This window comes from Opisthorchis viverrini (assembly GCF_000715545.1).
Source record: "Opisthorchis viverrini unplaced genomic scaffold opera_v5_63, whole genome shotgun sequence".
Taxonomy (NCBI): Eukaryota; Metazoa; Platyhelminthes; class Trematoda; order Opisthorchiida; family Opisthorchiidae; genus Opisthorchis; species Opisthorchis viverrini.
The window spans coordinates 1,949,728-1,960,988 of record NW_008751719.1 but is presented as its reverse complement, the minus strand read 5'-3'; the positions used below and the strand labels follow the sequence as shown (position 1 = coordinate 1,960,988).

Below are 11,261 nucleotides of genomic sequence, written 5' to 3'. Positions count from 1 at the left end.
CACGTGATCAGCAATTCTGAAGTACGTCGAATGGTATTCGGGAGAAATAACTCCCCCTCGATAGATGAACTGATCACACTGCACAGGTTGCGCTGGGTTGGCCACGTGCTGCATATGCCAGTCGACCGACTTCCTCGAAGGGCTCTTCGCCCAAACATTTGAAGGGTGGAAGAGAGCCAGAGTCGGCCAAACAATGACTTGGCAGGGAAGTGTGAAAGCCAATACCAGCAAACTCAGTTGCGCTGGTCACTGCCGTCTTCCTGGATGGGGACCCCGGGACGGGCCACATCAATGGCTAGAGACGTTATCAGACATGGCCCAGTCGCGCCCTCAATGGCGCTCATGCATCAGAGCCATTGCCTTCAATGCATAACTGCTTTTCCAACCCCCGTTCGCTTGACAGCCCACTGACAGTGCTGGATTTATGCACCAATTTACCAGCTCGCGCCTGCAATGCGCAGCTACCTACCAACCCAAATCATCGGTGAACGAAACTGCGGCAGCTACAGCCACTGTACTACGAGTACGCGGTTATTGCAGCTGATAATGATGGTGATGATGATGACACAAACTTTGGATTGACAAGAGCCAAGCTGTTTGCTGAAGACTAATCATAATATTTGTGGCTGATGTCCAGCAGTGTTTCACGGTTACGTGATTTAACTAGGTTCACTGCTGGTTTATTGGTGGTGGTTTATGTGTCTTCCCCCGGAAGTGATTTTCAGCTCGTACTTGGAAGAGTCATCCATGGTTCCTCGTGTAAGTATAGAATTTTAGGAACCATCTATGTGTGCTTCCACAGGGTTAGTCAGCTAACTTGGATGTTCATAATAGCCTCAGGGGTGACTATATATGCTTAGTTGAACCAGTCTTGATAGAAAGCATCTTTTAGTTTCTGGGTTCGTACCTTCGGCGCATATTCTACTAAAAAACCCCACCATTTACCCTCTTTAGCGACTGTACCGCCGACGTGACGGTTTACTAAAGACCTCTTCTTTAAAGTATAAGTCTGCGGTCTCGTATACCGCGATCGATTGCTTCAGAATTAGCGGATATTTGGAGTATGGGACCTGAAAAGAAGCATTTTTATTTTACATTCGTGGTTATCCAACGAATCAGGAAACTGACTGCATTCTCTATAGACATGACTGGAGAAATTAGGGTTAAGGGACAATTGTTTTCGAATTAGTCAGAGTATGCGTGCTTTGAAAGCTGGTGAGTAGAACGGACAATTTAGTCTAGTAACATAGAAATTTAGTTAGGTTTAGCAAGTCTTAGATTAATCATGTTACGCAGGTCTGGTAGGTTACATTTAGGGGATGCAGTAACGTTTGATTCTAGTGTGACATTGCACTGCAGATGGACGCCGGTTGATTAGAGTTATGGGGAAAGTGATAGTTCGTAGAATTCCTAATGAACAAGGGCTTTCGTTTGTGATATCCTTTTTGTGCCTCACCCACCAGTAAGTGAATGTAGGCCTTTATCGGGCCTTGAACCCAAGCTTTTCAACTCTTGCAGTGATTGCTAGGATGCACTTGTCTGGAGACAACTACCAATGACCGGACCAAGTTTTCTGTTTGTTAAGGCACAGATGTATTGCTGTTGACGCTGCTACATGTGTTGCTACTTTTTAATCGAAGGCAGCTGACTTGACAAAAGGGATTAAAGAAGTTACGAGGATGCGCTCCACGTGACCTTCCCTGTGCTAGCTACGTCAGTGACTTTCGTGTTCCCAGGTTCTCCGGATTAACAGTTCTGAAGCTGTAGGCATGTCATACTATCGTATGGACTAGCACTGTGTATATATTTTGTGTTTGTCTCTAAATTAGCAGTGAAGACTAGTATTTCAGCTTTGACGCTGCTACCAACGATAATGATTTATCGTTTTTTAGCCTCATAAGACTGTTGTTGGCTTTCATGACGAATCATTTGGCTACAGGACTGTGGACCGCTGGAGCCACCCCTTTGCGGCCCATCATCCTTCAGGAGGATTCGGTAACCAAGCTTCCGTAATGCTGGTCGACTGAGAGGAAATACCCTGCTGCGTTGACATTCTCACTGCAGATGACCACGAATGTAGCGCTAGACCGCATCGTGTAACGATTTTCCGCTTTATGGAAACCCCCTGCTCTCTGTCCGCTCGCTTTATTTTTCCTGCATGACTTGATCTTGACAAATGAACTCCCAGCCAGTATAATCCACAGAGTCATGGCGGCACTCAAGCACGAGTGCCAAGTTAAGGTGACGTGTTTAGGTCCGTACTGCTCACATTTGGATGTTTTTTAGCCCTGGATGTATGTTGACATCTGCTAGTCAGCTGACCATTCTGAGATAACGATAATGCAGCATAATCGTTCATGAAGAACATATTGATCGCACATGTTCATGGCTTAACTCTGTGCTACTGGGAACTCACTTGCAAGGGACATAACGGTTGATTCGGAAACTTAGAATTCGGTTTCATTGCTGCTATTATTTGACGGTAGGATGGCTTTCGTGTACCCTTTCAAACCTGTAACAGGCACGTCCGGTTACTGTTTTATAATGTTAGAAAATATTTGAGTTCGGGTGGTATGACATGAACGTTTTTTTTGAGAGCTAATTCCCTTACACCGTCTGCAGCATATCGCCGGTCTACTAAGCTGCGGCGCAAGTTTGTGACAGCACCGACCTGGTTTGTCGAACACATCGAGCAATCGCGGTTCTAAACTTAGTGTGGCTGTTCCTAGCTAATAATTATCAGTGTAAATTAACCCATGGACGTTTGTATGTCTGTCAATTCACTTACGAAGTAGCGGGCGCAACTCCGTAGAACCATGTAGTGGCATACAAATCATGTACCCTACTCTATTTGTACTTTCTCTTTTTCTGAAGTAAAATTGCTCAGAATCTTCCAATCCCGCTTTATCATTCGTTGATTTTATTTCCAGGGTTTCTTCTAGGGAGTAGTTTCTTTGCACGCTTATCATGTTTTAGTGGTGTCATTGCACAACTAAAACGCTGATTTCCTGTTTCCAGTAAATCACCATAAGCAGTGGAATGCCATGCCATGGTTTAATCTCATTTCTTTAATTTAAGGCACAGTAGCATCATAGGAACAGTAAGAAAACACATCATTATTGAACTCTTCTGAGCTTCCTTCTGCACCTTCAGACATATTGGTTACCTCATAAAATTCTCCATTCATTTCAAAGCTGTCTTTCTTCTCTCTTTTTTAAACTAGAACTCGTACGTGAACGCTTATCACCGAACGGCCTAGACTCATCCGGTGACGCTTCCACTGGTCAGTTTTCTAGTCCGTCTGCCTCCAACCTCTCTCACGCTCCCGACTATCACCGCAGTGATGAACAAGTCAATGTCCATTTGGAACCTGGATCCGATTCCCTTGAACCATTGACCTTCAAATATCTTCGCTTGTCTTCCAGGGCGACCGTGACCCACCTACGAAAATACGTAGCCCAGCAAGTTTTGCATGATATTTCCCGATTTCGTGATGTAAGTTTCTCAAGCGTGCATCCATTTTTCTGTTAATTAGTCGTTTCGAGAACCAGGTTAAACCGCGATTTTCACGCATTTCCAGCTATTTTGATGTCCCCTTACTGTTGACCATCTTTTCGGATTCAAGGACCAATTGTTTTTTGCCTATTTGCCTTTTTATTCATGTTTGTACCAACTGAACCCGAAACAGATTTTTACTGTTTTCTAGATCGATATTTTTATTCAGAACAACGAAGACGGAACATTTCTTGGACGAGACCACATTCTCAAGTTTGTTCGCGTTGTCTATTGGAATGATGTAAGCGTCTTTGGATTCCGAATAACGTATTTTTTACAGGATGAACCGATGCCATTACAGTATCGATTTAACCAAACACTATACTGAGTTCGTCAAGCGGACTCCAGAATAGTTCCCATGGGGAATATGGAAGAATTGCAATGGACACTAATCTTGTGATCAGCCGTCGGCTAACGACCCAACCCTGCCAATCGGTACATCGTGCTTTTTGTACACAATCGTACATCAAAGCCTTGCCACATGCTTCTTTTGTTGTTTGTTTTCACAGATCTCTGACAATGAGCTACATGAGTTCGCCTTTCCGTACGATATTTCAGATGTTGAATTTCGCACACTTGTATATAATTTGTACACGTTTTTTCTACACACATATAGCCTTTTCTGAACTACTGGTTTTCGCCTTCGTTCCTTGATGATGCGCTGTTCGTTATGTTTGGTCACGTGGTTACTTTTGCTTGGTCCATTCGAAACCTTTTGTCTGCTATTTTTAGGCACCAAATATGGTGGTTGGTACTTGTTAGCCTGTTTTCAGTAAATCACCATAACCAGTGGAATGCCATGCCATGGTTTAATCTCATTTCTTTAATTTAAGGCACAGTAGCATCATAGGAACAGTAAGAAAACACATCATTATTGAACTCTTCTGAGCTTCCTTCTGCACCTTCAGACATATTGGTTACCTCATAAAATAAGTAAATTCTCCATTCATTTCAAAGCTGTCTTTCTTCTCTCTTTTTTTAAACTAGAACTCGTACGTGAACGCTTATCACCGAACGGCCTAGACTCATCCGGTGACGCTTCCACTGGTCAGTTTTCTAGTCCGTCTGCCTCCAACCTCTCTCACGCTCCCGACTATCACCGCAGTGATGAACAAGTCAATGTCCATTTGGAACCTGGATCCGATTCCCTTGAACCATTGACCTTCAAATATCTTCGCTTGTCTTCCAGGGCGACCGTGACCCACCTACGAAAATACGTAGCCCAGCAAGTTTTGCATGATATTTCCCGATTTCGTGATGTAAGTTTCTCAAGCGTGCATCCATTTTCCTGTTAATTAGTCGTTTCGAGAACCAGGTTAAACCGCGATTTTCACGCATTTCCAGCTATTTTGATGTCCCCTTACTGTTGACCATCTTTTCGGATTCAAGGACCAATTGTTTTTTGCCTATTTGCCTTTTTATTCATGTTTGTACCAACTGAACCCGAAACAGATTCCACTGTTTTCTAGATCGATATTTTTATTCAGAACAACGAAGACGGAACATTTCTTGGACGAGACCACATTCTCAAGTTTGTTCGCGTTGTCTATTGGAATGATGTAAGCGTCTTTGGATTCCGAATAACGTATTTTTTACAGGATGAACCGATGCCATTACAGTATCGATTTAACCAAACACTATACTGAGTCCGTCAAGCGGACTCCAGAATAGTTCCCATGGGGAATATGGAAGAATTGCAATGGACACTAACCTTGTGATCAGCCGTCGGCTAACGACCCAACCCTGCCAATCGGTACATCGTGCTTTTTGTACACAATCGTACATCAAAGCCTTGCCACATGCTTCTTTTGTTGTTTGTTTTCACAGATCTCTGACAATGAGCTACATGAGTTCGCCTTTCCGTACGATATTTCAGATGTTGAATTTCGCACACTTGTATATAATTTGTACACGTTTTTTCTACACACATATAGCCTTTTCTGAACTACTGGTTTTCGCCTTCGTTCCTTGATGATGCGCTGTTCGTTATGTTTGGTCACGTGGTTACTTTTGCTTGGGCCATTTGAAGCCTTTTGTCTGCTATTTTTAGGCACCAAATATGGTGGTTGGTACTTGTTAGACTTGAAAGTGTTAGGCCAGATGAATAGCTTTATTTCAGCTTATTTTGGCTGTACTCTTAAGACAGATGAAAACGAATGTAGTCCCCATTTTTATGGGTTGCTGTTCGTGTTCTAACTACTGAAGAAACCTAGTCCGAAGCTCCGTGGAGAAAACTCTGAGTGTGAATTTCAGTCAAGAGGCTGGCGATTGTTCGTTCAGTATGGTTGGAGAGCAGATTCCTTGTCCACTCATTCATCGGTGGGCGTCGAGTATTGAGAGTCGGTTTCATGTTGGTGTGATGCTCATTGACGCGTATCATACATAGTCTACGGGAGACCAGGCATCAGGTTAGTTTACTTTCGGAAAAATTCTCGATCTGTCAATCTGATTGTGAGATATTCCATGATGCCTTACAGGAGGGCTGGATAATATTAGTTCCGTACACCAAACAAAAAACCATGACGTGCAGGTTTGCGTGGCTAACGACGAAATAGTAGAAGTACACTTTTTACATGACATAGATCCGGCGGTATCCAAAAGCGGACTGTCAGTTATAGGAATACAACCTCTAGCTCACGATTCACGATGAATTTTTGGGCCCAGGACCAACCAGGATGATCAGTGTGCGATCTGTAATTAGTTCGCATTCAATCCTCTACGCTGGTGTTGAGGATACCAGTTAACTGGGGGCAACCTAGGTAAGAGACAGAACTTTCTGGTTATCCATGAAACTGGCTCGTTTGGGCAGCAGTGAGGTTTTACACGGACAACATCAAGTGGTTTGACAGAATACTAGATAATGCTACATATGCCGGTCGCTGCACACCTCCGCTAATGAACCGGAGCCCTGCTGTTCTAAAATGTTTTTACCGTAAATGCGTATTAATACTGCACCAGATATCGAAGATATCTCCAGTGACAACGGTTTGGAGTTAATGTCGGTGTTTGTGTCCAGTGAACCTCTTTTTAAACATTTTCTTATCGTCTGATTTCTGCGGTACCCTGACACGCTGCCTCCCACAGTAATCTTGCGTCGCCCAAGTGGTCACATTGATAGACACTGACAATTCGTACTCCTTTCCGGTTTGGAACTACACATTTGCCTAGTCCATTGGATACTGCATTGCTCACTTCCTAAATCCATCTTTGCAAATAATAGTGCCGCAACACATGCGGAAAATTTGGCTCTTATTCGTCGGTTGGTCACCTGACCTATTGATCTCAAGGTTTACTCGTTGATCGTCAGATTCCGCTAATTAAGTGCTATTTGAGGGAATATTTCGTCGGGCTTGTTAAACTGAGGGCCGTTGGTGGCTAACTGTATGCATTGGAAGGAGTCGCGCCAGCATGATTTGCCTCTGGCTTTACTATGTACTGTTCGGTTAATTCATGCCAGGTTGCTTGTAGTCCACTAAATGACAACATCCGGAGTGTAGTGAATTTTGAAGCCGGAGCTTTCTCCTTCCTCCAAATTCAGAACCAGCAACGAAACCTTTGTATTCTTTCAGTAACCGAACAGATTTGTTCTGTAAATCGTGGGGGTCGCAACTGTTCGGGCCACTCCTCAACGCCGTTCTCTTACGGTCGTCTCAAATTAACCATTATTTCTATTGTGTAACCCAGAATTTGTCACCCTCTTGACAGTTGCCTTAGTTAAGTGAAAGATAGGTTATACGTAGGCGGAAGTCATTCTGGGTCTCATGCTCCATCCATATTGAAGAGTGGAAACAGCATTTTATCTTGCAAAGCGAGCCAACGATTTTACGTTCGCTCTGTCTCCTTGAGAAGAACTCCACCAAAATGAGGCACGAAGCCAATTCTTCCGAAACTTTATCTATTGATTGCATGCAAGTGCTTATTGGGCTGCGATGATGTGTTCTGGTGTAGTGGACTAATCGTTATCCTTTGCTATTAACCTTTCGCTTGTCGATGATCATTCCGTTTTCATTTTCAGCTTGTTTCATGCAAACCATCGAGTTGTATTAATGCTTCCTGATTCCCTGAACCCGTTTGCTGATCCACACACCTTCCCAAGAACCACCTCTTTTGATCGGCCCCAGCCCCACTCATCCACAGATGTATCTCCAGCAGTCGCCAGGAGCCAAAGGAACGTTAGCAGCACACCGATTGTTCTATCGTCCTCTGAAACTGTTCTCAACGATGATTCGGTAGAGCAGACAGTACCAGGAACATTCACCTTGGGAGATCGGGGGAAGTTGAATGTCAATCAAAAGAAAGGTAGGTAACCTCTGGTGTTTTTTGTTCACTTTCAAACTGATAACTGCCAATTTTTCTAGGCGTTTAGGTTAAGTGACGCACGATTACTTCAAGGCTGAAGTCGTCTAAAAACAATATTCAATAGGTGCGCTAGCCAAAGTGCAGTAGTGAAATCACACGAATGCACCTAAACCTGTGAATACCTCCATCAAACGCTCAACAACCTTTCGACATCCTTACCTTCAATCCATGATTAATGTCAAAAACGAAACCACTATGGAATGTGACACCATATTGACGAGCCCTAGTAGGTGCTTAGAAACCGGGGCCGCGCCTGTTTAAATTAAATCTATAGTACTAAGGTAGTTTAACGCTAACCCCATATGGAAACGACTATCGAGGAAAACTTCCTGCTTACGCCTGAAGTGGATTCTTTACTGTTTGTCTTCACGTTAGTGTACTATGTAGTCTATGCACACAGATGTATCTACGAAGAGGTAGACATTGTGTTGCACGATTCTGTTCCCAACTAGATTGCTTTCCATTTCTCATATACCCGCATCAAACTCTTCAGTGCCTCCTTAGCTGACTCCCAAACCGCAGCTATTGCCTCTACTCCTGTAGTCCTTGTGCAAAGGACGGGCGGTTTATCCGTAAGGAACTTCTTCGCTTCCTTCTTTCAAGACAGCCTCTAATTTCTGTCCTTCGATAGTCCTTGAGCATCGTTTTGGATCCCACTTGTTGTCTACTGTTGACGATTTCAGTACCAACAGCATGGGCAAATCAGTAACTACAAGTAATGCGCTTAGACAAGTTCGACTCACGATTTGCGAATGATCGTAAGTGATTCATGTGGTCTGATCAGGCGCAGTGCCAAATATAGGTATTTTATTGATACATTTCGGTATATTTATTGATCAACCAAGGTGTGGAGGCATCGTTATCAACAATATGTCTGTTCTGCTTAGTTGTGTATAAGAAGAACGTTATTCTACGACGAAGACGACCTTTTCAAATCGATTGCCATCCCATTTTCTCGTTCACGATTCTTATGGGTTCCGGACTTTTTTCCACTAGAGACTATCCGACAATTTGCTGAACTAGAACTCAGCTTTTTTGGGTTCTCTCCATTGCAAAAATTATCCAGATGGCCATTATGGCCATATAAAGAAAGCCGCAGCAAGCATACTGTTCAGCTTGATGGGCAGACGACAACCTCAGACACTCAGGCCTCACTCTGAAACTACCGCTTAGTATGAGGACCTGGTTCTGCTCGGAATATGCAGTCCATTCTGTACCCCACTGTTCCATCTGGATAGGATCAGGATGCCGATTTTCGTATCATACGGGTGCCCAAGCCTCTCACCCATATAATATTAAAGTACATTGTCCCTCAAATGCAATTTTGGATGGGATACATTGTCCCTACACACGCGTATATGGTGATCAGCAGTGTGAGAGTGGTGCCCATCGGCTCTGTGGGTCCACTGTATGAGGGCAGTTTCAGCTACACAGGTGCCGGTATGTATTTGTGCGTATGCATAACTGCCCTTCTGCTCACTACGTTTGTGGGTGTAGTTCTTCGCGTTCAAGCCAGGGACGCAGTTTTGAACAGCGTCTGGTTTTCCCATAACATAACTCCGTCTACATTAGACTCGTAGGGTCGGGTCATTTTTGTCCAGAGTGAAAATCCAGTACAGATCAATGCATCAGCAAAATTTCTGTCGGGGCTCTATTGTGTCGTGATTTGTTCACAACAAACTTGATATTTAAGTGTGTTTGTGCAATGATCAGTCGCTGTTGACGTCTTTTGTTGGTAATCTGATCCTGTTGTAGCACTCTGACCATTGATAAATCTGAATTTATACTCACCATCGTACGATTGATACTACGTGTGTTTGGATGTGCTCCAACCTAACATCTTCGTGTCTCTGCAGACTTTACGCAAGTTTTGTTCTCTCACATCCAGCACTTGGACAACAGGGATCCGTTCCTGATCATGGCACCCCTAATCGCGTTCCACATTCTACTGTGGGCTACTATGAGGATTTCGAGACTATCGATTGGGTGAAAGATATTGCTCGGGACCGCTGTAGGCATCGTGAGCTACATGCTGGCCGAGTAAGCCTCTTTTGTTGATGTATATTACCGCTTTTCATATTTGGTCCTTTTTACTGTCAAGCCAATAAACGTGTTTCCTAAGTCTTCGCGCCAACCCATACTCTCTTTACAGATTCTTTACCGCAACTTTTTATAGACTTACAGTCTGGTTCATCAGTGCAGGTTGGAAATCCGTGGAAACAAACACTCACTCGCAAGTTACGATGTTGTTAGCGGGGGAGCTCAACCAGATCTCTCGCTTGTACTGTTCTCCAACAGCACACGAATTCCTGTTGTGATGTATGAATCGCTAGTCAATTTTTTCCTTGCTGCTCCGGATTCGATGCATCCTTTTAGGTCATCAGATGTGCTAAGAACATTACCTGAACTAGCTGAACAGGATTTAACAAACATGGCTCCGTTTACCTCTCTGTGAGACAAGCACGAATTTCATGTGGAGTTTGTAAAATCTGACAAAACTGCCTCCGTACTAAGTCACTGAACTGATCTGACAAATTAAGTCCAGCCTCTGTAAGACGAACATGGAGATGACGGCAACGAAGTGGACATCAATGTGCTTCCAGGATGATTGTTAATGAAAGACGCATTGTATTTCCGGTGGCCTTGTTGCAGAATTTCTGCAGTGCGATGGACCAGGAGTGTTATTTGACCGATCTCTGTATGTGCTGTCGAAAACAGTTGATCTTTTCGCGTGTAGTAATTTTAGGTTTATGTGCAGTCCTTCAAAACTGGGCAAATTAATGCACATATAATTAGCGTACTTAGTGAGCGCACCGAACGACGGCCACCGGCAGCAATGTAAACATTTCTGCTGAGTGTGCAAGACCCGTGGAAACAAACTTACAAGCAGCCGTCTTATCCAGCGGAGTTGACAGATGAAGTTAGCGCAGGATCCATGTTTTTCTTTTGACTCTACCCCCATCTCCAAATCATGTGATCACTGTCAAGGTCAAGAACACTGTTGGCCGTGTATCAGAACAAGCCAATGTGTATACGGTGGAGCCGTGTTTTTGAGTCACTCTTCACTCAATCTCAGACATGGTCGAAAATAATTAGATTGCTGAAAGCTGCATGTGTCAAGGTAACCGCATCCGAACTGCCATCCCAACCAAATCATTCAACTGATTGGGATAAAATGTGAACACTGGAGAGAAAATGTCGTGTTCGGTATGTTATCTCATCATCATCATCATCAAGGTAACCGCAAACTGCCATCCCAACCAAATCATTCAACTGATTGGGATAAAATGTGAACACTGGAGAGAAAATGTCGTGTTCGGTATGTTTGTTAATCATCATCATCATCA

At 43.7% G+C, this 11,261-nt stretch overlaps 2 protein-coding genes across 2 annotated transcripts in view; both read left to right on the top strand.

Moving 5' to 3' along the window:
- The window catches only part of T265_04067 (hypothetical protein), a gene marked incomplete at both ends in the record, with an annotated part of 7,874 nt that extends 2,378 nt beyond the window's left edge, over positions 1 to 5,496 (top strand). Inside the window, 3 exons of the mRNA XM_009168702.1 lie at positions 3,224 to 3,495; positions 3,707 to 3,796; positions 5,154 to 5,496. Of these exons, the coding sequence (XP_009166966.1) occupies positions 3,224 to 3,495; positions 3,707 to 3,796; positions 5,154 to 5,201 (410 nt within the window). The remainder of the gene's footprint in view (positions 1 to 3,223; positions 3,496 to 3,706; positions 3,797 to 5,153) is intronic.
- A 2,074-nt stretch (positions 5,497 to 7,570) lies between these two features.
- Positions 7,571 to 11,261, top strand: part of T265_04066 (hypothetical protein) — a gene marked incomplete at both ends in the record, with an annotated part of 38,659 nt that continues 34,968 nt past the window's right edge. Inside the window, 2 exons of the mRNA XM_009168701.1 lie at positions 7,571 to 7,854; positions 9,803 to 9,954. Coding sequence (XP_009166965.1) covers positions 7,602 to 7,854; positions 9,803 to 9,954 — 405 coding nt within the window. The remainder of the gene's footprint in view (positions 7,855 to 9,802; positions 9,955 to 11,261) is intronic.